This window comes from Ceratotherium simum, chromosome 22 (genome assembly GCF_057802395.1).
Source record: "Ceratotherium simum simum isolate JZ-2026a chromosome 22, ASM5780239v1, whole genome shotgun sequence".
NCBI lineage: Eukaryota > Metazoa > Chordata > Mammalia > Perissodactyla > Rhinocerotidae > Ceratotherium > Ceratotherium simum.
The window spans coordinates 25,299,378-25,324,616 of NC_141921.1; the positions used below are offsets into that span (position 1 = coordinate 25,299,378).

Below are 25,239 nucleotides of genomic sequence, written 5' to 3' on the forward strand. Positions count from 1 at the left end.
TTTTTTTAACCAATCTCTCACTGTTGAACATTTGGGATATTGCCTTAGTTTTTTGGTTTGTTTGTTTTGGACTTTTTGGCTGTTACAAGTGCTACAACTAACATCTTGGTTACACAAATCTTTACGCGTATGCTTGATTATGTCCTTTGAATCCTGGAAGTGGAATTGCGGGCCCAAGGATATTTGATACATATTGCCAATTTGTCTTCTAAGACATTTCACCCATTTACACTCCCGCGGGCAACTTCATAGGACTTCACGGGAGTTGCCGGTGTCATTAACTGTCAAAGTCTAACTAGAACTCCCAGCGGGGCCTCCCGTCTGGCTTCACGTTTTCCCGCCCACTCCGCGTACTCGCCGCGAGCCCCACCCACCTCGGTCCATGACGGCCCGTTCCTTCCTTGCTCCGGCACTCATTCTGTCCAATCAAAAACAGTCTTCCCCAATATCGCCATGTGGTTGGTAAATTGCAGTGTCCGTCTCGCTCAGGGGCGGGCGGAGAAGAATGACGGACGTGGCGACGAGCCAGTGTAAGCGGCAAACGGGGCGTGCGTGGCGTGCGTGGCGCGCTCGCCTGGAAGCGCTGGACCTGCTAGGTGTGCAGGGTGGCTGAGCAGTGAGAGGCTACGGCGGCCATGGCTCCCAACGCGCCCGTGGCCGAACCGGCCAGAGAACATCCTAAAGGCATCCGGGCTGTGCTGCTGGGGCCGCCGGGGGCCGGCAAGGGTACCCAGGTGAGTTGCAGGGCTGGGCTTGACATGGGAGCCCGTAGATCTCCAAGGTCAGGGCAACCGGAGGTCCGAATCGCCCCAGAGCGGGGCCGCGGACTGAGGCTTCGGGGGACCCTGGCTGGCGTCTGGGGTTCTGGTAAGGCGTTTGGGGGAGGGTCCAAATTGGAGGTCAGGGGAGTCTGAGTTAGGATTAGAGTTCTTGAGGGATCCAGGCTTAAGTTGTCGTGTTAGGGGATCTAAGGACTGATGAGATCCTTTAAGGAGTTAGAAGCTGAGAGGGTTTGAGGGGTAGGGTGAGTCCTGGACTGAGGCATCTAGATTACAGCCTGAGTGGAGGCAGGGACCCCAGACTCCGTGTGAAATTTGGGGGTGAATTGTCCAGGGTTAAGTTCCAGGCATTCAGGGTAGGGGACGTTTCTTATAACGATTAATGACTGAAAGTGGAGGAGCATTTCCAGCACGTGGGGCAGAGTGGGAGCTGACATGTGCTGATTAGGAGTCTGGTCAAAGAATCGAGGTATGGCCTGCGTGAGCCAGTGAAGTTGGGGGATGGGAGAGGGTACCTCAATGTACAGGTAGGGAAACAGGCCCAGAGAGGTCAGGTGGCTTTCCCAAGTTGGGGAAATTCACTTTATGGAGCCTGGTACCTCAGGAGCCATGGGGCGCCAGCTGATTGGAGTCTGAAGTTACCCTCTGTGAGGCGGGGCCTCACTTGGTGTCTGGGAGGTAACGGGCTGGTAGATCAAGGCTGGAATTTATGATCTCGTTTAGGATTTGGCAGCCCATAGGTTGGATTATCAGTGTCCCCTTCCTGCCTGGGGTCTGGCATTGCCTCCCCAAGCCTGGGGCTCTTGCTTGTTGTTAGGTTCTAAAGAGGGAATTCCTGAAAGTCTGAGCTCCCAAATGAATGGGGTTCTGGGGCCTGCTCTGTGCCCACTGTTCTCTTCCTAGCACTTGCAAAGATTGCATTGTCTTGGGACGGTCTTGTCTTATTGATTCTTGGGACCCCCGCGGCACCCAGCATATTACTTGGCACTTGATAAGATTACTGGAAATGGGGCCAGCCCTGTGGCGCAAGCGATTAAGTGCGCGCGCTCCGCTGCAGCGGCCCAGGCTTCGCCGGTTCGGATCCCAGGCGCGCACTGACCCACCACCTGTTAAGCCATGCTGTGGCAGCGTCCCACGTAAAGTAGAGGAAGATGGGCATGGATGTTAGCCCAGGGCCAGTCTTCCTCAGCAAAAAAGAGGAGGATTGGCATCAGGTGGTAGCTCAGGGCTGGTTTTCCTCCCACACACAAAAGATTACTGGAAATGGGTGAAGGACACAGATTCATGTGTGTAATGAGGAGAAGGGAAGTCTGGGAGATTCAGTTCCTTCCTGTGACTGCTTTTTGCCTCTGGGGACTAGGTCAAGAAGAACTCCTTTCCCTTTTTTCTTGATAGCCAGAGCTGATTGGTCCTTGGAACTCCCTGTTACCTAATCCCCTTGTCCTCAGTAACATTGAAGTCTCCTCTTCCCTGTTGCTACCATCCTGTTATTAGGTAACCTTCGGCCTAGGAATATTTAATCCCAGACTCTGCAGACATTTGCTATGAGTGACCAAGTATAAACAGGGTAGCTCAAATGCATTGATTATTTTTTCTTAGTTCATATTGAAGTTAATAATTGCAGTAGTTGTGAAATGGACAACTTATCCAGGTGCTAAGATAAGGACTTTATAATCTAGCAAGCTTTGTAACTTCTAGCCTCAGTGTTCTCACCTGAAAGATGGGGATAATACCTGCCTTGCTCATTCACCATTTCATGAGGACCAAAACATTGGAGATAGAGCAGTGAACAAAACTGATGAGGTCCTTGACCATGTAGACCAAAATTTCACCAGGATATTGGAAGATGATGTTATATACGTTTGTAAAGCACCCATAGGTACCCAGATGACAACCTGGCACATAGTAGGTGTTCAGTAATTATTGACTCCCTCATCTTAGTAACACATCTCTCCCCCTCCACCAACTCGGATGTATTTCAGTATAAAGGGTGATGCATTCAGGAAGTTGTGAAGAAAATTATACTTATGAGCTGATTTATAAGGATGCATTTAGGGTGGGAGTTGGTCAGAGAAGGCTTCATGGAAGTAGAGGAGATGTGATTAGAGCTGGGACTTGAGGAAAGAGTAAGCTTTACACAAGTCACTTGACTGACCTCTGTACGCCTTTCTTTCCATAATTGGCACAAGAGGAATACTGGTGGTTGTAGTTTTATGGAGTTAAAAATCAAACAGTAGAGTTCATAAATCCGAGGTTGCAAAGTGGCAGCCTATAGCAGCATTTAGCCTGCAGGCACACCCTAACTTTTTATTGTAAAGAGTTTTGAATACAGAAAAGAAGGCAGGATGGTATAATGAGCCCCCATGTACCCATTGTCCAGCCCCAGCAATCCTCAGCTCATGGCCATTCCTTCCCCATCCACTCTCCCTTCACAAAGCAGCTCCCAGACCTCATAGCATTTCATTTGTAAATATTTCAGCATGTATCTCTCTAAAAGATAAATTCTTTTTTGTGAACAAGCACAATAACCCCTAAAAATTAGCAGTTTTTAATAGCAGTCAATGTTTACATTTCCATTTGTCTCACAAATGTGATCATTTTAAGTCTCTTTTAAAGGTTCTCCCCTTTTTTTTTCTTGCAGGTTTTTTTCTTTTGTGGAAGAAACTGAGTTGTTTGTCCTGGGAGTATCTCTCTTTCTGGGATTTTTTTATTGTATCCCCTTTTATTGTATTTAACATCTTTCTATTTTCTGTAAATTGGTGATTTGATCCTAAACTTAACCAGGTCTGGGTTCAGTGTTTTGGCCCAACTAAGTCACAGGTGGAGCTGTGCTGTCGATTAGGCAGCAGATCATGTCTGCTCGTCTCTGTGGTGGTCAGTGCCTGGGTCCAGGAATTCATTGTGGTTGGCAAAATGGTGGTGTCCTAATTATATCATTACCTTGTCATTTATTAGCTGAAGTGTTTCTATAAAGAGAAACTTCTCATCTACTATTTGGTATGGTTTGTATAGAAAAGACAGGATAATGCTTGATTTGTTCCTTTTATTTGTCAGCTTTCAAAATAAGTTGACCACACAGCGTTTGCAGTTGTGAAATTTCGCTTAAAACTCCAGAGCTCCAGTTTCTCTTGAGAAGTCAGATGTGGTGGCTCCAGGCCTGCATTCCGACATGGCGTGCAGTTGAGTGGCGGTGCCGCTTTGGATGGTCCATGTGCTCCCCTGTCGCCTGCATAGCCCTCTTCGCCGCCTGCGGCTTACATTTGACCCACTTCATTCGTTTGCATTGCCTGCCTGGCCCCCATTGGTAAATGTTTCCCATCTCTGATGTAAAATCCCTAACCTGGGTTAGTGCCTAGTGCCTACTTAGTTATGTTTGGTTTCTTTCCACCAGTACTTCCTTTTATACCTGCATAACTCAGTATTTTAGGTATTTGTTTAACTTTTCATTTTTAACTGAAATAATTAAACGTTTTTAAACTACTGCTTTTGCATCAACATGACAATGTTTAAAACGGCTATAATACTTGGTTTTGTTCTTTTATTTATGTAACCTTACTTCCCTGTCTCGCTTTTGGGCTTGGATGTTCCTACAGTGTGGCCTAAATCGAGGTGTGTTTCCTGTTTTCTCTGCCTGCCCCCGTTCACAGTTTCTTCCACGTGTGCAATGATACCAGTTCTTCAAGGCCAGGCACTCGTAGGCAATCAGCTACCATCTTGCAGGTCAGGCTCTGTCAGTTACATCAATGCAAAGACAACAACTCTGTGAGACCCACACTCTTATTCCCCCTTTTACAGTTAGAGAAACTGAAGTTCAGAGAGCTTGTTCTCTAGGTTACATAGCAAGTCATTGGCAGATCTTGCATCTGAATGACTCCAAAGCTCCTGCTCGTTCTGTTGCTGTCTGCTCCCCTGGGTTAGATTTTTCTCCTACCCTGTGCATATTTTGTTGGATAAGTACAGTGCTAAAAATGCAGAAAGCAGCCCTTGACCTCAAGAGGGTTTAATATTACAAATAGTCACCCTTTGCTCTGTTATGTGACAGACCCCCAGCCAAAGACTTTACATGTGTCATCTGATTTAATCCTGCAACCCTAGGAGGTAGGTCCTATCGCTATCCATACCTTTTTACTGATAAATCTAGGCTCAGAGGCTGTATCTTGCCCCAGGACATACGTGGAGTAACTTGCATAGAGTAAGTAGCAGAGGAAGGATTAAACTCATGACTGTGTGATTCTTGAGCAGAGTCACCATCTTACATTGTTGCTATTAATCTAGGTGTAGAGGCAGAAATTAGCATGCATGCAAACAATACATAACTAGTGCAAAGTACCATGTGGGAAGTGTCAGATGAGTGACTGACAGATGCTGGGATAGTTCCAGGTTAGAACAAGAACTATATTTGTTGCGAGTCATCCCTTCTTCCTCCTACCCACCCAGTGATGTTGGTAGTAATATCCCCAATTTATAGATGAAGAAATAGCCTCAAAGAATTACTGACCTAAAGTTACATAGTAAGTTAAGAAGCAGAGCTGATATTCAAACACAGGTTTCTGTGGGTTTTTTATAAACTTTTTTATTGAAGTGTAATATAAGAGAGAGAAAGGTGCAAATATCATAAGTGAGCGACTTGATGAATTTTCACAGTGTGAACACACTTGTGTAGCTTATACCCATATCAAGAAACAGAATGTTGTGAAGTCCTCCTTGTGCTCCCTTCCAGTCTCTGTCTCACACACACACACCCTTCCACAAGGACAGCCACTAAGGCTTTGTGGGTGGTGGTGGTTGTTTCTAAATAAGGCCACATAGTGTCATGGGTAAGAGCGAGGTCTTGATAGTCTTGAGGCCGGTTGCCAGCTCTGCTGTTACAAGCGATGTGATCTTGGGCAACTTAGCCTCTGAATTTCATTTGTAAAATGCAGATAAAAATAGTTCCTCCCTCATGGGTTTGTTATGTCTTGTGCGTACTAAATACTGTAAAACAATGCATGGAAAAATTGCTTGGCTTGTTGCAAACGCTCAAAGTTACTGATGTTGATATGATTCCTTCTTAGAGGCAGGACGGATAGTTGGGGAACTTTTGAGGTGGGAGCGAGATGCTCAGAATTTGACTACAGAGAAGGGTAGAGCTTTGACCAGTAGGGGAAGGGAGAGGGCATTCCTGCGTAGAGAAGAGCATGAGCCAATGTCTGGAGAGAGGCTTATGTTGTGTGTTTGGGAATCATACATGGAGCAACTATTTGCAGTGGTGCAGGGCATATAGATAGGGGACTTGGGGAGATCCATTTGAAGAGCTTGGGAGGTATAGGAAGTTGATTGTGGGGGACAGAGTGCTAGGCTAAGATATTTGGATTTCTTTCCTATCACACACTGGGGAGATGTTGAAGGCTTTTGATTGTGTGTGTGTTCGGGGGTTGGGGGGCAGGAGTAGCATGTCCAACGGTATTTTAGGAGATGATTCCAGCTGCACATGCAGGAGCATTGGAGGTCGGAGCAGGAAAGACTGGAGGCAGAAAGACGATTTCCAAGTGAGAAACAAGTGAGTTTGAGATTAAATCAAATCTCAACGGCTGATAGTTTCCCTTTATTTCCCTAGATGCCAGGCACTATGCTGGATGCTTTTGCATCTGCAACCTTATTAAATCCCCACAGCAGCTCTGAAAGTGGGCACTGTTATCTGTACTCTAGGGGTGAAGAAACTGAGGCCTTAGGAAGGCTGCATAACTTGGTCCAGGTGACACAGTGAGTAAACTGTAGCTCCCAGTTTCCAACCCAGATCTGTGTCGCTATAAAACTCTGTCTTGCACTACTGCCCCAGGGCTTCACATACTGTGCGTCACAATCCTAGGGCGCCACCTGAGAACCACCCAGTCGGAAACTTTAAGGGTGGGCCTGGCTTTGTTTTTTAGCAAGTGCCCCAGATGATTGTGATAATACACTGATGTCTGAGAACACCAAACCCCCCATGCTGCTTCCCTAGTGGTTTTAGCCCTTCTTACACATGCCCCTCAAAACCCCTCTCCTCTACCAGAAGGTTCTCAGAGGTGATGAGCCTGTTTCTTAGGCTCAGCACCAGTCCATGGCTAGGGAGACACAAGTGGCTCAGGGGCCAGCAGCACAGCCGGGCCTGGAAGCTTGTTAAAAATGCAGATGCTCAGGCCCCACCCTATGGAATCAGAATCCATTTTAGCAGCACCCCCAGGTGATTTGGAGTAGGGGAAGCATTGCTCTAAAGCATAAGCTTGAAGTGTGAGGGGAATATAATAAAGTTATTTCGTCAGGCTTCTTCTGTAGTTTGAAGTAAAGAGTAATGCAACAAAGAAAGACCGTGGAAGGAGGTCTTTTATTGAGTGCCTACTGTGTGTCTGATGTTTTGGGTAATTTATTTCATTTTATCCTCACAACAGACCTATGAAGTAGACATTATCCCTGTTTGAGTGGTGAGGAAACTGAGGTTCTGAGAGGTTAAGTAACTAGCCCAAGGTCACACAGCCATTGAGTGCTTTAGCCAGGATCCATGTACAAATCTGACTCCAAAGTCCATGCTCTTTGCAGCGCACCACACTGACTTCCATGCAGCCAACAGGGAATGAAGGCGTTAGTCTTCCACCATGCCTTGTCTTCCCAGTTGGAAGGTTCTTTCATACAGCTGTAGAATCCAGTCACCTGGAATGGCACATAAGAGTCCCGCAGTTTGGGGGTGATAAAAATAGAACAGTTAGGTTCTGTGCTAACAGCTCTTCTCTGGTGTTTTGGTCAGCCTTTCCGCTTGAACAAGCCTGACTTCCAAATTTTTCACCCAAGTTAATTTCAACAACCAAGAAGCGAGATTGGCAGAAAAGTAGAGTCCTCTGGTATGGCCACTGCCAGCCTGGAGGACCTGAAGGTTTTCCATTGCCAGAGGGTCCTGACCTTCATTGATTTTCCACAGTGCAATTTTCAGTGCCTTCTCATCTGGGTCCCATTTTGCTATAAAGTCATTTCTTTGCTTGCACTGAATCAGTCCGTGAATCATAAACCAGAATTTGCTGCATTGAGCCCCATCTATTTAGCTTTTATTGGGTGAGCCTAAGAAAACTCCCAATGGACTGGTTTGAACAAGGATCCAACCCTACTTATTTTATAAAACAATTGAACCAGAAAGCTAAGAATTAAGCTCCTTGAACTGATTCTATTCCTCATGAATTCTGCGTCCTTTTTTGCCACTATAAAACCAGTGTTGAACTGTCCTGATCTCTTCCTGTTCTAGTCTTTATTCTGATGTGTAGTCCTCCAAACCGTGAGCTCCAAGACGACAGGGTCTGTGTCTGCTATTCATCTGTCTCCCTGGATCCCAGCAGGGTTCTTGGAAGAGGCATCCGCAGGTGTTTTCTTTCCATATGAATGAATGTGGAAAGTAGGGCGCGGGTTACAGTAACAGCTAATGTTCACTGAGCATTTACCATGTGCCTGGCCCTGCATATGCCAAATTCCCTGTAATCTCAACAACCCGCTGATGTAGGTACTGTCACTATCTCCATTTTACTTAGAGGAAATTTGAAACTTAGGTAGTATAATTTTTCTCAAGTCACGTATCTAGTGATTGGGGAACCTGGAGTCTGAAACCTAGGCCGTTTGACTCTCAAACGCATACCCTTTACCAAAAGGCTATACTGCCTCCTACAACTGACATGTAAGTGCTTCCTCTTTGCCAAGTGCTCTTCGTATATATCTCCTCTGAGCCTCACAGCTACCTTCTGAGATGGAGCCTTTTTGCCTTCATTTTAAACAGACAAGGAAACGAGCCTCTGAGCGGTTAAGTGATTTGGCCAAGATAATGCAGCTCCCTCGTGACAGACAGGGGAAAAACTGGGTCTGTCTGGGGGAAACCTGTTTCCCCCCAGAACTCATTTAAACTCACAGCAGCCACGTGAAGTGTTGTTACTGCTATTTTTATTCTTCTCACTTATAATGGGGAAGCGAGGCTTATGTGTCCTAGTGTATCTAGTGGAAGTAGTGATAATTGCTCATGTTTATGATGGCTTCCTGTGTGCTATGTGCACTGTTTTAATGCTTTACGTGTATTATCTCATGTAATTCTTACTACAACCCTATAATCATTATACATTAGACTATAATATAAGGTACTCTTAACTGTTACAGGTAGGGAAAGAGGCATTTGCCAAAGTTCACACAGCCAATAAGTGGCAGGGCCAGGTTCACACCAGGCAGTCTGACTCCAGGGCCTGCAGTGTTAACTGTATCTTGGTTTTTGTCTTCCCCTCCACAGGCACCCAAATTGGCTGAAAACTTCTGTGTCTGCCATTTGGCTACTGGGGACATGCTGAGGGCCATGGTGGCTTCTGGCTCAGAGCTGGGAAAAAAGCTGAAGGCAACTATGGATGCCGGGAAACTGGTAGGTTTGGTGGCACAGTGAATGTTGATATTCCTCAGAGTCTAGATCTGCACTGCCTAATATGGTGCACCATCCACATGTAGCTATTGAAATTAGTTTAAATTCAGTTCCTCAGTCTCACTTGCCACATTTTAGGTGTTTGATAGCCACACAGATGTAGAATATTCCCATCATGGTAGAAAGTTCTGTTGGGCAGCCCTGTGCTACAGGGTGTTGTAACAAACTGGCACATTATATGAACTCTTAGAGTAGCAAGTTACTTGGTTTGTTCTGAATTTATTTTATTTACAGTATTCTTGAGGTTCCTTTGTGCTAATGCATTTTGTAATAGACCCAATTTTTAGGGCCCAAAATCAAACTGCCATCCCTAGGCCAGAACTCAAGGATATATTCAAGAGAGGACTCGGGAGGCCACTAAGTGTTTTAATCTACTTTTGTGACTCTGTGTTCTATGTCTCTAATAGAGGAGTTGCTTGGCAGTTGACAAAAGTAATCCTTCCTATTTAGGGGAGATAATAGCATTTTCTCTTGTTTTTAGTCCAGTTGATCTATTGGACAAATACCATCTATTATCTACTAAATCTTCTTTGATTAGTGCCAGAGCTTAATTGTAACTGAGTTATTCTGGGACGTGGCCTCTGGGAATCACCTTCAGAAGTCATTCTGTGCTTGGCCATCTGGTCTTTTCGCATCCTAAAATTTGTTTGGGGAAAGTGCTGGGCTTTGCCTGCATCCCCGAGTTATCTCTTGCCAGGCTTTAGGATTCTGTAGCTATATCGAATAGTACCCTTGGCTGCCCGCCCACCTGCCCCTTTACTCCTAGCTTTCCCTTCATGTTAGTGAGGCCTTGAGTCAGGCCAGAAAGCTGGCTATTTTGGACTTTGAGTCTTGGCAGAAGATCCTGTACTGAGAAAAATTAGGATGTGGCAATGAGATTACTTATCTCCAGCCTTCACTTAGTCACGAGCTCACACTTACTTTGTCCCCAAGTTCACAGCTGGTCCCGGGAGATAAGATGGGCAGCCTTCACTGTAATGCAGGCAAAGAAATTCTCTTTCTGTGAAGGCCCAGTAGGAAAACCAGTTTTGGAAAGCTGGGAAGTGTCCTCACTGGGGTTTTTAGAGAGGCTTAGAGGTGTGTTGGGCTGGCTTCTCAGTTCCTTGGTCTGACCCCATCTTGCCAATTCAGTGAACTTGTCTGTTGCCTCATGTCCAGGATGGCCTGGGTCACTTTACTGTTAGCCTAATCAAAATTGTGAAACAGGGAAAGTTGGTGCCTTTCTGTGTTCTGGCCAACCAACCCCCATTCTCTCCTGGAGCCCTCCTCAAGTGATCTCTCAGCGATACGCCTTCATCTTTTTTGTGCCTTGAGGACAGCTGATTGCTGATAAGTTGTTATCTGATGGTTAGGACTCTACTGGCCAAGGAGTCCTTCAGGACCTAAGACATGGAGCTCTCTTGGTGGGGTGACAGGCAGTGAAATTCTCTTCCCTCACCCAGATTGGGACACAGGAGGATCTCAAGGGAAGAGAATGTGTATATGGCAATCACAGAAATATCATGAAACTGAATCTTCCAAATGGAGCTACCCCACATTTTCTCTGATTTTTGCTTCTTTTGGGTCAAGAAAACATGCTGTTTAGTAATCAGGTTATACAGACACAAACCTGTGACCCTGGAGTTGGATTAATGTCATCCAGTTAGATTTAAACCCAAGGCTATTTTGTTCTTGACTTCCAGGTGAGCGATGAAATGGTAGTGGAGCTCATTGAGAAGAATTTGGAGACCCCTCCATGCAAAAATGGTTTTCTTCTAGATGGCTTCCCTCGGACTGTGAGACAGGCTGAAATGGTGAGTGGCTTGGTTTTGTATCACCACTGCATGAAAGCCAACTCTGGCCCTTTATCTCTTAATTCATTTGAGGGAAATGGGTCTGGTCAAGCTCTGGGAGCTTAGGTGGGCCACGTGCTCTTTTACAGCTTGACAGCCTCATGGAGAAGAGGAAAGAGAAGCTTGATTCTGTGATTGAATTCAGCATCCCCGACTCTCTGCTGATCCGGAGAATCACAGGAAGGTATTTGTCCCCTGAAGGTCCCTTCTTTTCGTGCTTCTCAGAGCTTTGTCAGACCACGGGAACTGCTCTTGCCTAACCCCAGCCAGGAAGCTTAGTGCCATTTCAACGTGGATTGATCTTATTTGGTGACATCCACTGAACTGGTGACATGGGATGGGGATGTGGAAAGAAGAGCAAGGGATCTGAAGTCAGACAGCATCTCAGTCCTGTCACCTTTTAACTCTGACCCTAGGCAAGTTTCTTAAGCTCTCCAAGGCTGTTTCCTCATATGTAGAGTGGGGTTAGTAATACCTGCTTCAGGGAACTGTTGTGCTTGTTAGATACCATAACGTGCATAGTTCAGAGCCTTGCTTATGGTAGGTGCTTAAGAAATATTAAATTCCTTACCTGTGTATCTTCACTTTAGTGCTTTTTAAAATCTGATTTCAGTTGGAGTTGCCATACCTTGCTGTAGGCTTTTTATTAATTATAAAAAGAATATGACCATCTACAGAAAATTCAGAAAATTGAGGAAAAATTTGCGTGTGGTACAGCCACCTTAGCCAAAACCACTATTTTTTTGCATGTTTTGTCTTAAAGTGCTTCTTTCTCTATAGTAGTCAACATTGAACACAAAAATGTTTCTGCTTCTGAACACGTTTGCCGTGAAAGATCACCACTGCTGTAGGCTATACTTTCCTCTACCGTATTTCTGATCACTCAACCATCTGCTTTGTACCTTCCAGAAATATGTTGGACTCTCTCAACCATTAATAGGCCCTCCTATTCTCGTCTTTATCTTGGGCTATAGCTCTTTTTATCCTTTAGTCATTTTAAAGGAGTCTCAGGAAGGTGGTCAGCCTATCATCTTCAACCAGACATCCATGACCATTATTTTTAATTGCTGCATATTTCAGAGTAGATGACCCATCATTTACTTACTTGTTCCCTTCTTGTTGTACATTTGTGTTTCTTCCAGTTAAATTGATACTGTGACCATCATAGCACATATAAATTTTTGGATTTAATTAGGAGTAAAATGTTTTATTACTATAAATTTTATTACTTTGATTTCCTAATGAGCTTGAATATTTTTTCCATGTGTCTGCAGTCCATCTCTTCCAGGAGAGAGGCAGACATGTAAACAGACAGCAGAGTGAGTGTTAGAGGTGTTTTCCTGGATATTAGATACGATGGGATCCATCTAATTCTAATTTTCTAATCAAATGTCCAGGATTCATGTTTCTAGCTATTCCATAGGCTCCTTCAATTCAGGAACTTTTGTTTCTTTGCATCCCCACTGGCACAGAGTAGACATATAAAGTTGATGTAGGCCAAGAAGCTGTAGGGTTGACAGGAAGGGACATCAGCAGTGCTGGGTTCCCTGACATGCAAAGCAAATGTTAACAGTACTAGGTGACACTGGAGGCCTTTGATTCGATTGACCCAGCTTCCCGAGTGCCTGCTTTGTGTGCAGCACAGTACTAGACTCTGGGGGCAGGGGACCAGGAGAGGCTATAAAAGAACAGTATGGTGGTGCCCATCTCTGACCTCAGAGAGTCTACAAGCCATACATGAAACCTGAGCTGCTTAGTGCAGTGGGAAGTCCAAGAAGAGAGTCTGCGGGCAAGGAGGGAAGGCTGCCAGGAAAGGTGCAACCTCAAACTTGACCTTCCTGGATAGAGAGGATTTCGGTGAGACTTTCCCAGAAGGGAGTAGAGGCGGGAATGAGTATGGGTTAGGGGAGGGGCTCTATCTCGGGCCAGTGGCAGAATGTCTGTCCAGAGTTGGAGGAATGGTCTGGGGGGCTGGGTGGTAGAATGAGGGCTATTGGGAAGGTAGGATGGGAGCTTCACTGGGGAAGGGCTGCCAAGGTGAAGAGGGTAGACATGACAGAATCAGGAGTCCTGGAATGTTCTTAAGCCACTAGGTGTTGTGGCAAAAACAGCATTCTAAGAACATTCAGTTGGTTCGTACAGGCTAAAGTGGGGAAAAAGGAGAAACAGACGAGGACCCACCTAGGAGCCTGATTGTGGTCCCTATGTGAAGTGATAGAGGCTTTTAACTGGGGTTGGCTGGTGGGGAACAGAGAGATTTGAAGAACAAACTACAGAATTGCTGTAGAGGGCGAAAGAGAGAAGACTCAGTCTCTCAGTTCAGAAGTGAGTGGTTTAGTGTGACCCCCTCTCTCACAGAAGAGGAAACAGGCCAGACAAGTAAAAGTGTTTTTCCAAGTTCACTCTGCAGATCGGTGGCAGAGCTGTCGCAGAAGCCTACTTTCTGCCTCCTAGTCCACTATGCTGATTGTTGGAAGAAAAAGAATCAAGAACTAGTTGGTTTAATATGGGTGTTATTTAAATTTGACATGATAAGGACCCCACTATAAATATCTTCTGAATTAGCTCTAGCCTCCTTGTAATAATTTTATGAATCATTATTTTATTTCTTAAATAAGTATGGTTGGTGGTTTTTGGTTTTAACCTATTCGATGTTGACTCTCCAATATCCTAATTATTCTATTAGTTGGCTCTCTGGTGTCATTAGCCTAATGTCTCACACCATCCCCATTTTGTGGATGAGAAAACAGGTGTCTGCAGTGTCACACTCAAGGTAGCAGTGGCTGTAGAATCCCAGGCCTGATCCTCCCACATCTTCACCTCCTCCTCCAGGACAGGCTCAGTGGTTCGTAGAGCTGTTTTGGTTGGGACTTGAGACCAATCCCATTTTGAGAACTTGGAGACTGGACTTTCTTTTGTTTACTTTCTAGGGAATGAGCCTTCCATTCCTCTTAAAATGATGTTTGTGAGTGGGGAAGGGGCAGTGTGTTATATGTATCTGGAGGGCTGAGGGAATTTGGGAGTGAGCAAGAGAGGTCGAGATGTGGAGGAGAGAGTCGTGTTTGTTACATCCTTTCTGCTGTGTGCCGTGTGCTCTCCAGAAGGTGAAGAAATATGGCCCATACCTCATAACCCCTGCCTTTCCCAAGGGCAGAGCTGTAGCGGAGCCCAGCAGCCTATGCTCTCCCTCTCGCTGGATCTCCCAGTGGATACACTAGAGGAACCCCACCTACAACTCACATTACATGATTGCAGTCACCAGCCCATTCAATATAGCTTATTTACTATGCCGTCACCTTCCCCCTCCCCAGTGCTGTAAATGGACCACCTTATGCTATAAATGGACCACTTGCCCCCCCAAAAATGTGCTGTCATTAAAACACAATATCACGTTTTACAGAGATGTGGCTTTGATCATCTAACCCAGACTTCCCAACTGATGTGCTGAGATATGGATCCTCTCGCGCATCAGAGCAGCTGGGCAGGGCTGGGGTGGCCATACCTCCCCGGAGGAGCAATTACCCTGAGTACTGTATTTCTGTGCATGCCAAGAGGGGGAAAATATTGGGAAGCTCTGGTCTAAGACCTTCATGAGGAGAGCAGCCGTCAGTTAAATAAGCAGACCTGGGTTGGCATAGAATTGGGAAACCATACGAACTCAAGTGGGCCCTGGCTGCTGAGCAGTGTTTGGCCTGCCTCCTCCCTTCTTAGGTTTCTGGGCTCCTGTGGTGTGGCCACTCCCAGTCAGGAACACGGGGCTTGTTGCCTAAGAGGACACAGCACAGATGTGGCTACCAGCTACATAGTCAGTGCCAAATAAAAGCTTCTTCTTAGGCTCTTTATCTCACAACTTGTTTAATAAGTCGTTTTTCCTGACACCTTGAATATTGCCCTTTGATGGTTGGGCTCTCTTTTATCTATGTGATCACAAAGGTGTTCCCCATTGTCTGGTGGTGTTTGCATCCGTGGGACATATTTTTCCTATAGCACCTTTCTGGTTTTATAACCAAACTAAATTAGAAAATAAGGTTAGTTTCTCTGTCCTCTGTCCCCATAGCATTTTGTACAAATCTCTGTTAAAGGATTATCACATTTACTGTAGTTAGTTATTTCCGCATTTGTCTCCCGCACTAAATTAAGCACTGCTTGTGAGCAGGGGTCTTGACTTCTTGCTCTGTATCCCCTGAATTCAGCCTAAGGCCTGAATCAGACTAGGCACTTAGTAAATGTTTGTTGAATGAATGAGTGAATAGAATGAATGGCTGTGTGAGACCAGCACCGGAGTGCCTTCGCTCAAGTCCTGAGTTAGGTAGTTATATTAGTTAGTTCAACCAGACACTCATTTGAATGTTGGGTCAGAATAGAAACCATACTCTGGTGTCAGCTCTCCTGAAGCCCAGTTATTTTCCTAAACAAGAGATGCCTATACCGGGTTCTCTGCTGGGTTAAAGTCCTTGCATCCAGCTTCTCTGCTCGCCATCTTGGAGACCCCTGGGGTTCAGGGATACTTTCAGGCAACCTGACTCGTGTTCGTTTGCTGTCTTTCAGGCTGATTCACCCCCTGAGTGGCCGTACATACCATGAGGAGTTCAACCCCCCAAAGGAGCCCATGAAAGATGACGTATGTGAACTCAGAATAGGACATTTTCTTTTCTTTCCTTCCCCTTTCTTCCTTTGCTTTTTGTTTTGTTTTTTCCTTTGTTCTTTCCATTTTCCCTTTATTTCTACCACTATTATTAACTTAACCATGAGAAATAGCACTATCACATAAATCACATGGGCTGTGCTCATCTATACAGTGTCTCTCCAGGTGGTTTATTGCTTGAACTTGAGGTGGCCACCAGTGCCAGCTGCTTCCCACTGCCCAGTTTGTACCTGTCTTTTGTCCAGAGCAGTTCCTTTCTGGCATCATGGTGACCTAAATAGTCACCTAATCAGGAGAAGACGGCTTGGGAGCCCAGAATTAGAGGCAGGGTGGGGAGGACAGGACTGAAGAGAAGTTTGTCGACCAGTCATGCTTCAGAAGAATGTCCTTTCTCTCTAGTGACCCTTCTGTGTCCCACAGATTCAGAATATTTTGGCTAGACTAACACTGCCAAGTTCTTATGACAGTCTTCAATTGCTTGCAGATGTAAAAGGGAGGATCTCATACATGTTTACTGTAACGTTTGCCGTAAATAGTCCATTTTGTCTGTTTTAGAGCATGCAGACAATAGTAAGAATTTGCTGGCTTAACCTTTGTCATATGAGACAAGTTCATCAGGTCATACAGATTCCAAAGCCATCATGTCAACTTAGTCACATTTCACAGAGCTGGAATTCTACCATTCAGAGTTGTTTCTCACTTCACTTGCCACTTCCAGAATGTTGATGGCCAGCACCTTAGTAAAAACACTAAATACTCAGAGCTGCGTTAGCAATTATAACCTTAGTTGCCTGATTTTGATGTAGTCTCCTGGTCTCAGGGGCCTCTGTCTTTCTTGCTTCTGACCCTAGAAGTGTTCATCTTGGAAGCTGAACAGCCTGAGCAAAAGGTGTGAGAGAAAGACATTGCCCATCTTTCTCTCACAAGCCCCTTTCCTCATAGTTACTGTTTTTCTGGACCAGTTGGTCTGCTCCTGGGACCAACTTGCTGAGAGTAGTGAAGTTCTTTATAGTTCTTTGTTGGAGAGGGTCTAGGTTGTCTGTGTTTCCCGCTGATGGCCTTTGCGATCAGACAGCATCTCAAATCTGCATCTGGCATCAGATAATGAGACCTTGCTAACGTCCTGGCCTTTCATTGCCCTCTTCCTGTTCTCAGATCACTGGGGAACCCTTGATCCGCCGATCAGATGATAATGAGAAGGCCTTGAAAGTCCGCCTGAAGGCCTACCACACTCAGACCGCCCCCCTGGTGGAGTACTACAGTAAACAAGGGATCCACTCTGCCATCGATGCATCCCAGACCCCTGATGTCGTGTTTGCGAGCATCCTAGCAGCCTTCTCCAAAGCCACATGTAAAGACTGGGTTATGTTTATCTAATGTTGGGTCCAAAAAGGAATTTCTTGCTTCTTCCTATCTTTGTTGGAGGAGTGGGTGGGAATGGCAGAGCAGGCAGAGGGAAGCTTCCTCAGGCCAGCAAGAATATCATTTGATGTATTGATTAAAAAAGCACTTGCTTGATGTATCTTTGGCATATGTGCAACTCTCATCTCATCTGTGTGTGTGTGCGTGCGTGCGTGTATGTATCGGTGTAAGTGTGTGTGTACTCTCCTACTTTCTCAGTTACAGGGAAGGTTGCTTTACCAGCTCTTTACTTCTTTAGCCATACTCTTGATTTTATTTTTTGACCAAAATAAACTCACTCAGGTATCTTCCATGCACCCCAATTCTAAAACCTCGTGATATTTACATTCCATTTCCATCAGGTAAGTAGAAGGCCAGGGTCACGTGAAGTCAGGCAAGGCCAAAGCTCCTGCTGGCGGATTGTTGGCAGGGAGTTCCACTTGTTTTCCAGCCCGCAGTGAAAAGCCCCATGAGTCAGTGTGTGGACAGGGATTATTAATTTTTTTCCCCTCAATGGAAGGAAAAAGGCCCTTTCATTATAAGTCCCAGAAATTACTTGGAGAGGGTATCACTGTAGAAAGAGGCAGGCCAAGGTGAACTATTTTTGTGGTCTGCATCACGGTGCTGTAACATAGGCATCATTTGGGACCTGTGTTTGAAAACTGAATTGCCAACGAGTTAAACCAGGTGAAAGGTCCTTCTGAATTCGGACTATCTCCTGAACATCCAGGCTGGGCATCTGAGAGCAGCCAATCCACTTCCCCAAAGAGAGACCAGGGTAGGTTTGTTAGTTTTTATTTTTAATGTTGGTCTCTGTTTCCACGTATGAATGAAACAGTGATTTGGAGGTGATCTGTTCTTGGATTCTTTTGATTGGAATTTATTCAAACCCAGTCTCTCTCTAGGATGTGAAACCCAAATCAGATGTGTCCCAAAATTTTAAACTCAAACCCTCTCCCTTCCAGATCCAATCCTTCACCCTTTACTTTGTGATCGTGGTGGCCATAGTCTCCCCAAGAAAAGATCACCCAAAAATGAGATAACCTATGACAGTAACCAGCTTTTATTCCTAACCTCAGCTCCCCAACTATTAAGCATTTCCTGTGGGTCAGTGCTGTGCCTTTTGGTCTCTGGTTTGATTTGTGGCAAACAGATGAATTAATAGACTGCTGTGAGGGACCACAGGAACAGCGGCCTCTGGGAAAACCATTAGAAAATCAGTGGCAGGTCCCGTGAATAGTGCTGCCTGCCCCTGCATAATCTGCTGACTCAGTGCAGTTGTCTCTCAAGTGCCCAGTCCCCATCTGACCTGAGCTCTCCTGCTGTCTATGGGACTACCAGAGGGCTTGTCCTCTGTCCACCTGGAAGCTGGGGACTGGTATGTGGCCATCTTGATTCCCTCTTTGTCTGGTTCGAGTGAGTTCTGGCTCTGCTCTGCCTGTTTCCCTGGCTGTAAACTAACTCCACCCATTCTTAACGGAAACCCAGTTCTGGCATGGGGCATTTCTGGGAAGCATGTGACTTCTGGGAATAGGCAAGAAAAAGGAGTGAAACCAAAATTGTCAGCTATGCCTGCAGGGATCCGGGATCCTCCCCTGGGTGAGGGTGGCCTCATGAATCTTGGAGTCAATTCCCCCTGGCTGGGGACAGTTGCAGGCACTTGGCCTCAAAGTTGAGGTCCTTGAATGTTTGCTAATTGAATGTGCATGACCCTTACTCAAATATTTGTCATCCATTCATACACATTCACATGTGCACACGCATACACACGTGCGTGTGCTATTTGTGCTGCCAGTGAGAACCAGAAGATCATGGGGGATACATATGCCCTTTGGGGGTGGTTAGGGTTTAGATTTTTGCTTCATTTAATTCCAGAGCCTTAACCTCAACAGGCGTGAGAGCTTTCACCTGGCAGAGAAATGTCCAGTGTTTAATGCATTTGGTTGCTGGGGCGTGCATGCCAGCCTTCTCTGATATTTACTTGGTTTTTAAAAACCCATTTTGTTCTCTCTTGTTTCCTCTCTATTTCAGCCTAGTAACAGAAGGCCAGGCGAGACTGCACCACTGCTCATCACCCCGCGGCGTGACCCCTGCTCTTAGGTGCTGGGCGGCGGGGAGGGGTGGTCGGGGGAGAGTGGTGAGGGGCTCAAGAGGGATATTGGAAGAATGGCAGTGTTGTGGTGAGGCGATTTCTTTTACATATGGTAGGAATCTTTAAAAGTAATGCGGAAAATTAATTTTTTAAAAAACTGATTGGAGGGTATAAGTAGAAATAGGGAGATGCAGTATTATTTCTAAGAAATCAAGTTTCATTTACTCTGGACTGGTGATAATATTTTTTAAAGCTGTGCCCTGAGATCTCAGCTTTTACCTCAGAACCTCATGGGTTGCCAGCCTGGCAATGCAGAAAATCAAACTCTTGTCCTATCTGTCCTGTAGCTGGGAACAGGGAGGGTTTGACTACTGACCCAGGTTCCCCACACCATGAGATCAAAAAATCATCTCCACATTTGAAAGAGATGGAGTGTGTTCACTGGGGCAGTAGCTCAGCAAATCAAGTTTACTGGAGTCGTGACAAGGGTGGGGTAGCCTGCTCTCACTCCTTTCCTGACTTCCCAGTGATTTACCAGTCCACCTGCTCTCATGGGTAAGCTCTCAGCAGCCACCCAGCATATGCCACAGTCCTACGCTCTTGCCTTCTTCCATCCATGGTGCGTGAAGGGACCCTTTTTAGTAAATGAGCAAGTGTCCTAAGGAACATCATCCAAAGATTGTTCTTTCCATCCTCAAATCCTGTGACTGGAATCACTCAACAGCACTGTGATATATTATTTTCAATGAGGTGCCTTTCTTAACTGACCAAATGCTGCCTTGTTTGGCCCCTAAATCAATAAAGTATATTAAAAATTTGTATCCCCTGTTGTGGTATTTTTTGACGGGCTCTGGGCTAGTAAAATGACGTTGAATTCTGGATCTGGCTTGGAAGCCCTTTCTTGTGCTCAAAAGAAGCTGTGAGGTAGGAAGGTCCAAGTGTATGCTCATAAGATGAGCCTGCACCTTCTTGACCTCATATGTAGGCTTTCCTTGAGCCCGAGGACAAGGCAGCTTGGTCTGGTGGAGACAGTGCTGGGCTTGAGTTCAGGGAATGTACAACAAATCCCAGCCAATCATTTCCTCTGCCCCTGTTTCCTCGTCTGAAAAAAGACTGGTGATGCCGCCTTCTCAGACTCATTGGCATTAAATGAAGTTTATAAGGAGAAGCTTTTTGCTTGGTGCCTGGCACACAACAGACTGGATAAATGTTAGTTGGATCCAGATATGCACAAAAATATCTGCTTCCTTCTGGGCTGGATAATTGTTGAGCAGACAGTTGTCCGCAGCCTGGAAAGCCAGTGCTTCTAATCTCTAAGCCAGATTTTTGACTGCTTTTTCAGCTGCCTCTTTAACACCCTTGGGTGCCTCTTTGTAAATCCATTTCTTCCGGGGCCGGCCCTGTGGCTTAGCGGTTAAGTGCACGCTCTGCTACTGGCGGCCCAGGTTCAGATCCTGGGCGCGCACCGATGCACCGCTTCTCCGGCCATGCTGAGGCTGCGTCCCACATACGGCAACTAGAAGGATGTGCAACTATGATGTGCAACTATCTACTGGGGCTTTGGCGAAAAAAAAGGAGGAGGATTGGCAATAGATGTTAGCTCAGAGCTGGTCTTCCTCAGCAAAAAAAAAAAAAAGAAAGAAAAGAAATCCATTTCTTCCCCAGAAATAATGAACTTAAATCATTTGTCTGAACTGAAGCTCTCATGATCTTTGGAAGGGCTGCCTTTGCCAGTGAGGTTTCTGAGAAATGACTGCTTGTTCCCGAAACCAGGGGGAGCTGGCTGGAAGCGCCACCGTTCTTCTTCAGAGTCTCTTGTTCTGGAGAGAGGCAGGGTTGTCACTGGCATACTAAATCCTGCTCCTTGAGCCAACTCCTCCCTCTTCTGCTTCACCACTTCCCCACCTCTGCAGAGTCATTTTCAGGTGTCAACATGATTTATTTGCTCTGATCTTTTCATTCTCTGAGCTATTTAAATGCCCCATGAAAATTTTCTTCCTTGAATCATCATGCAACAAACTGGAGGAAATATTTGTCAAACCAGCCCGGGAGGCCGCATGGTATGGTTGGAAAGAATAAACTGAAAGAAGACTGGGCGAGCTGTTATTCGTTTACTTCTTTTGGCTTGGTTTCCTTATGTGGAAACCGAGATTGGACAAGGTAAGAACTGCCACCATTCCTGGAAGACTGACATGCTAGGTACTGTGCAGTGCCTTCACAGCCATGACCTCACGACCCTCATGAAGCACCAGAGGCAGTCAGAACTGTCATTCTCCTATGTTATGGGTAAGGAAACCAAGACTCAGAGAGGTGAAGAACATTCCTGAGGTCACATATAAGAGGCAGAGTCGGAACACAAACGCAGTCTCTGACGCCAGAGTCTGTCCCCTTGACCTTGTTGCTGAAGTGATTTAGTTATTCGCACAGCTCTACAGCAGGAAGGGCCCCTCCAGACGAGAGTTTTTTTCATGGACACTCACACTGCCAGAGCTGATTTTGAAGAAGTGACTGCCAGTCTGAAGATCCAAGGTGTGTGTCTTGGGATCCTTTATGGACACAAAGTGTCACAGACAGAACAGAGAGGGATGAAGAGCAGCCTCGGTCCTCAGGAAGACAGCTAAATGAGTCAGGAAACAGATTCCAGCAGCACCTCTTCCCTCATAAGACCTCGGGCAAGTTATCTCACCTCACGTCAGTAGACTGGAAAAGATCCCCACCCCTCAAGTGTGCTGACAGCACTGGTGACCAAGATGCTTGTGCGGGCCAGGATTCCTGGAACACAGCAGGTGCTCAGTATAGGCTGATGGAGTTCGGAGAGAAAATGTAGGCGTTGGCAGGAGCTGTCGTCTTCCTGACTTTCAGAAACCAAGCTAAGGGTTCTTAACCTGAAGATCCCCTAGAAGTCCATGGACCTCTGAAATTGTATACAGAAGTCTGTATTTTTGTATTTTCATAATATATATTAATATGTTAATTAATTAACGTTAATATAGTTAACATATTTAATGCTTACTGTGTGGTACGTTCTGCATACGTTATCTTATTTCTTCTTCTCAATAACCCCGTGGAAGTAAGTACTATTTATTATCTCCACGTTATGTCTGTGCACTGTGAGGTTCAGACATCTAGGAATGGCAGAACCAGAGAGTGTGCCTGGTCTGTGGCTCCACACCCCAGCCTCTTACCACTGCGCCAGTTGCTCTGACACTTTGCTGGGAGAAGGAACAGATTCTCCAGGCACTCGTGATACAGAGAAATCTACAGCCCGTGGATCTGAGTGAAAGGAGAAGAAATTCAAGTAGGTTTGCTCTGTCAGGATGAAGGGCCTGAGTGGGGAGTGCTGCCTCAGGGAAGGCCGTTTTCGTTTTTGTTGTTCTTGCTTCCTTGCTGTGGGTATTAAAGCTCCAGTGTACTGGATTTGCAAAGTTCTTGGAACCACTTGTTTTCCAGAAGGGTCAGAGGGGCGAGTTACTGTGGGAGAGAGGAGTCCATTTCCCCCCGGGTTCTGGAAAGGGTGGCAACAGGAGGGTACGTATACTGGCCCTATCTCACCGTCATCTCTCTCAGACTGCAGCTCCGCACGCCTGATGGCATTGCGTTCTTCATAACTCCAGAGGGAACCCTGTCCTTCTGACATCTCGGGAATGTGGCAGCTGTGTGTCAAGAGTCGTCCAGGGCAATGTGACAATGAGCTGCCCTCACAGAAGGCCCCTTTCAGGTGTACAGTCGGGATGAGCTGTTCCCAGTAGAGAGCAGGTGGGAGTAGAAAGACAAGGTGTCAGAGGGTAAGGGCAAGGCAGGACTTAGGCCCAGATCCTGTGCAGGTGACCCTCAGGCCGAACAGATCGGCACTTTTGGAGTAAAATTGCCATAGAGCAAATCATTACATTGTATGATGTCCCTTAGATAAAGACTTTTGGGACAGATCTCTCTGAGCCTAGACCTGGGAGGTAATTTTACTTCCTATTTAGCTAGCCTTCATTTTCTACTGTGTTTTCCTTTTAGCCCTGGCTGTGAGGAAATTCCCCTTGTGTTGGGGATTGCTACGGTTTCCTCTGTCAGGGTTTCTTAATAAAGTTCTTACCCCACCTCACCCCATTTCAGTCATTTTATGTTTAGTGTTTTTGTGCTCGGATGTGTGTTGTAAACTTTTGGAAAAGAAGCAGGGTGTGAAGAAAGCTAATTGTGTGGTACAGGAGGTCAGACTGCAGAGAAGAGGGTAGCTTCGTGAAGGAGGTGGGATGGGTGGCTCCATGTGGAGGGTGGGGCATTCTAGGCAGAGGGCACAGCCTGAGGGGAGGTACAGAGGCCACTGGCACTCAGGGCTGCTTTTACTAGTGAACCCCTAGAGTTCTTGGGAAATCTGCATCTGGTTGGAAATAGTGTTTTCCAAACCAAGCATAGGGACAATAGAAAGGAAGTAGTAAGAGTAAGGTCAAGAACCCAGAAGAGCAGGAGACAAGCAGTACACACAGAGTGTACACATAGAGTTGATGGCCCACTTTGAGCTCGGCCCACATGCCATCCTTCCCTTCTTCCCTGTTCCCTCGTCTCCCAAACACACCTCATCAGTGCTTTGACCGTGAATTGAGTAATCCTTTGCTGTGGGACCGAAGAGAGGGGAATCCCTCAGTTTTATTGCCAGCTCTGTGTTCAGTCATGTGCCTAGTGATGTGGGTGTGGGTTCTGGGGGTGACAAAGATGACATGTGGTTAGATCTTGGCGCTGACAGTAGGTCACTGTGCCCTGGGGAGGTGCTTAACCTCTAAGCTTCAGCGAAGTCGTCTGTAAAATGATGATCGTAGCACCCGTCTCTGGGTGGCAGGGTCAATATGAATTGAAAAATAGCAGCTGCCTAATAAATGATCCTTTTTTCCTCCTTTCCCATGGCCATTTGCCAAGGAATAAAGGATCTTACCATGGCTGCTGTGAATCTTCACCCATCCCTATTCCCCAGTGCCACCTCCATCCCCCTTGGAATACTGCGTCAAGCCAGAACAGGTTGCTTTTCACTGGGGTGTTGGCTGAAACCACACCTTGGGCCTGGCGGTACCTGCTCTTATTCCACAGACCGCTCCCATGGCCACCTGCAGGAACTGCCCTCCTTGAAGCCGAAATGGGAAGGAGTGCAGAAGAGCGTGATGGGATGGATGTGTGAGCTTCGGTTGCATGGGACACCGGGGAGGTGCTGGAGTGGGCTGAAAGAGTCTGGTGAGAATTTGTCAGCTCATCCTAATGAAAACCTTTGAAAATTGCCGCATAGTAGAGGAATGAGAGCAGTACCTCCCCCTTGGTGTGGTCGGCACGATTAAACAAGTTCATGTACGTCAGGGGCTTTAGAACAGTGACCATCCGCGGTGCTCAGTGAGTGCTCCCTAGCTGGCAGCTCTGGCTCAGCAATTCCCCTTTGTTCCTGTATCCTAAGGAAATGACTGTGCAGCATTTTTTATAATAGAGTGAGAACTGGAAACAACCTAAATTTCCAACACTAGGGGAGATAGGCTATGATTCACTCGTGGGCTGCAGTAGTATGCGATCATGAAATAAATCGTTTCAAGCCAGAAGAATTTCATGATAAACTACTGAGTGAATAAACAAAGGTTATAAAATAATCGAGAATGGATCCACTTTTAAAAGTAAACTTTTTATTTGGAATAGTTTTAAGTTTACAGAAAAGTTTCAAGGATAGTACAAAGGGTTTCTGCATAACACTTCACCCAGCTTCCCCTAATGTTAACATCTTACATAACCACATACGTTTGTCAAAACTAAGAGACTAACACTGGGACGTTATAGACTCTGACTTGATTTGGTTTTCACAAGTTCTTCCACTAATGCCCTTTGTTGCTCTTCCGGGACCCAACACAACATATCACATTGCATTCAGTTAGCTTCTTTTTTTTTTCAAGTTTATGTACATAGAAAAGCATCTGGAAAGTTATAGATGAAAACATCAACTGTGATCATAGCTGAGTGGTGGAACTAAAGCACATTTTTTTTTTTTATAATTTTATTTATTTATTTTTACCCCTAAAGCC

The 25,239-nt window shown here is 45.8% G+C and overlaps 1 protein-coding gene across 2 annotated transcripts; it reads left to right on the forward strand.

The window, feature by feature from the left end:
* The first annotated feature begins 572 nt into the window (after positions 1-572).
* On the forward strand, positions 573-20,022 carry AK2 (adenylate kinase 2). Of its 2 annotated transcripts, XM_004425914.3 has the most exons (7): positions 573-734; positions 9,049-9,174; positions 10,914-11,024; positions 11,153-11,247; positions 15,612-15,684; positions 16,864-17,059; positions 19,141-20,022. In XM_004425914.3, exons 1-7 carry the CDS (start codon positions 636-638, stop codon positions 19,143-19,145), a joined length of 705 nt encoding a protein of 234 aa, XP_004425971.1. In that variant the 5' UTR covers positions 573-635; the 3' UTR covers positions 19,146-20,022. The 2 variants fall into 2 exon arrangements, with proteins under 2 accessions (XP_004425971.1, XP_004425970.1); XM_004425913.3 differs by lacking the exon at positions 19,141-20,022 and having other exon boundaries at positions 16,864-17,230.
* Positions 20,023-25,239: the final 5,217 nt, after the last annotated feature.

Bases quoted from the DNA above. Each gene is read 5' to 3' on its own strand.
- AK2 (XM_004425913.3), top strand. From the start codon at position 636: ATGGCTCCCAACGCGCCCGTGGCCGAACCGGCCAGAGAACATCCTAAA. The intron at 735-9,048 runs GTGAGTTGCAGG...TCCCCTCCACAG, and splicing joins GGGCCGGCAAGGGTACCCAG to GCACCCAAATTGGCTGAAAA. The intron at 11,025-11,152 runs GTGAGTGGCTTG...GCTCTTTTACAG, and splicing joins CTGTGAGACAGGCTGAAATG to CTTGACAGCCTCATGGAGAA.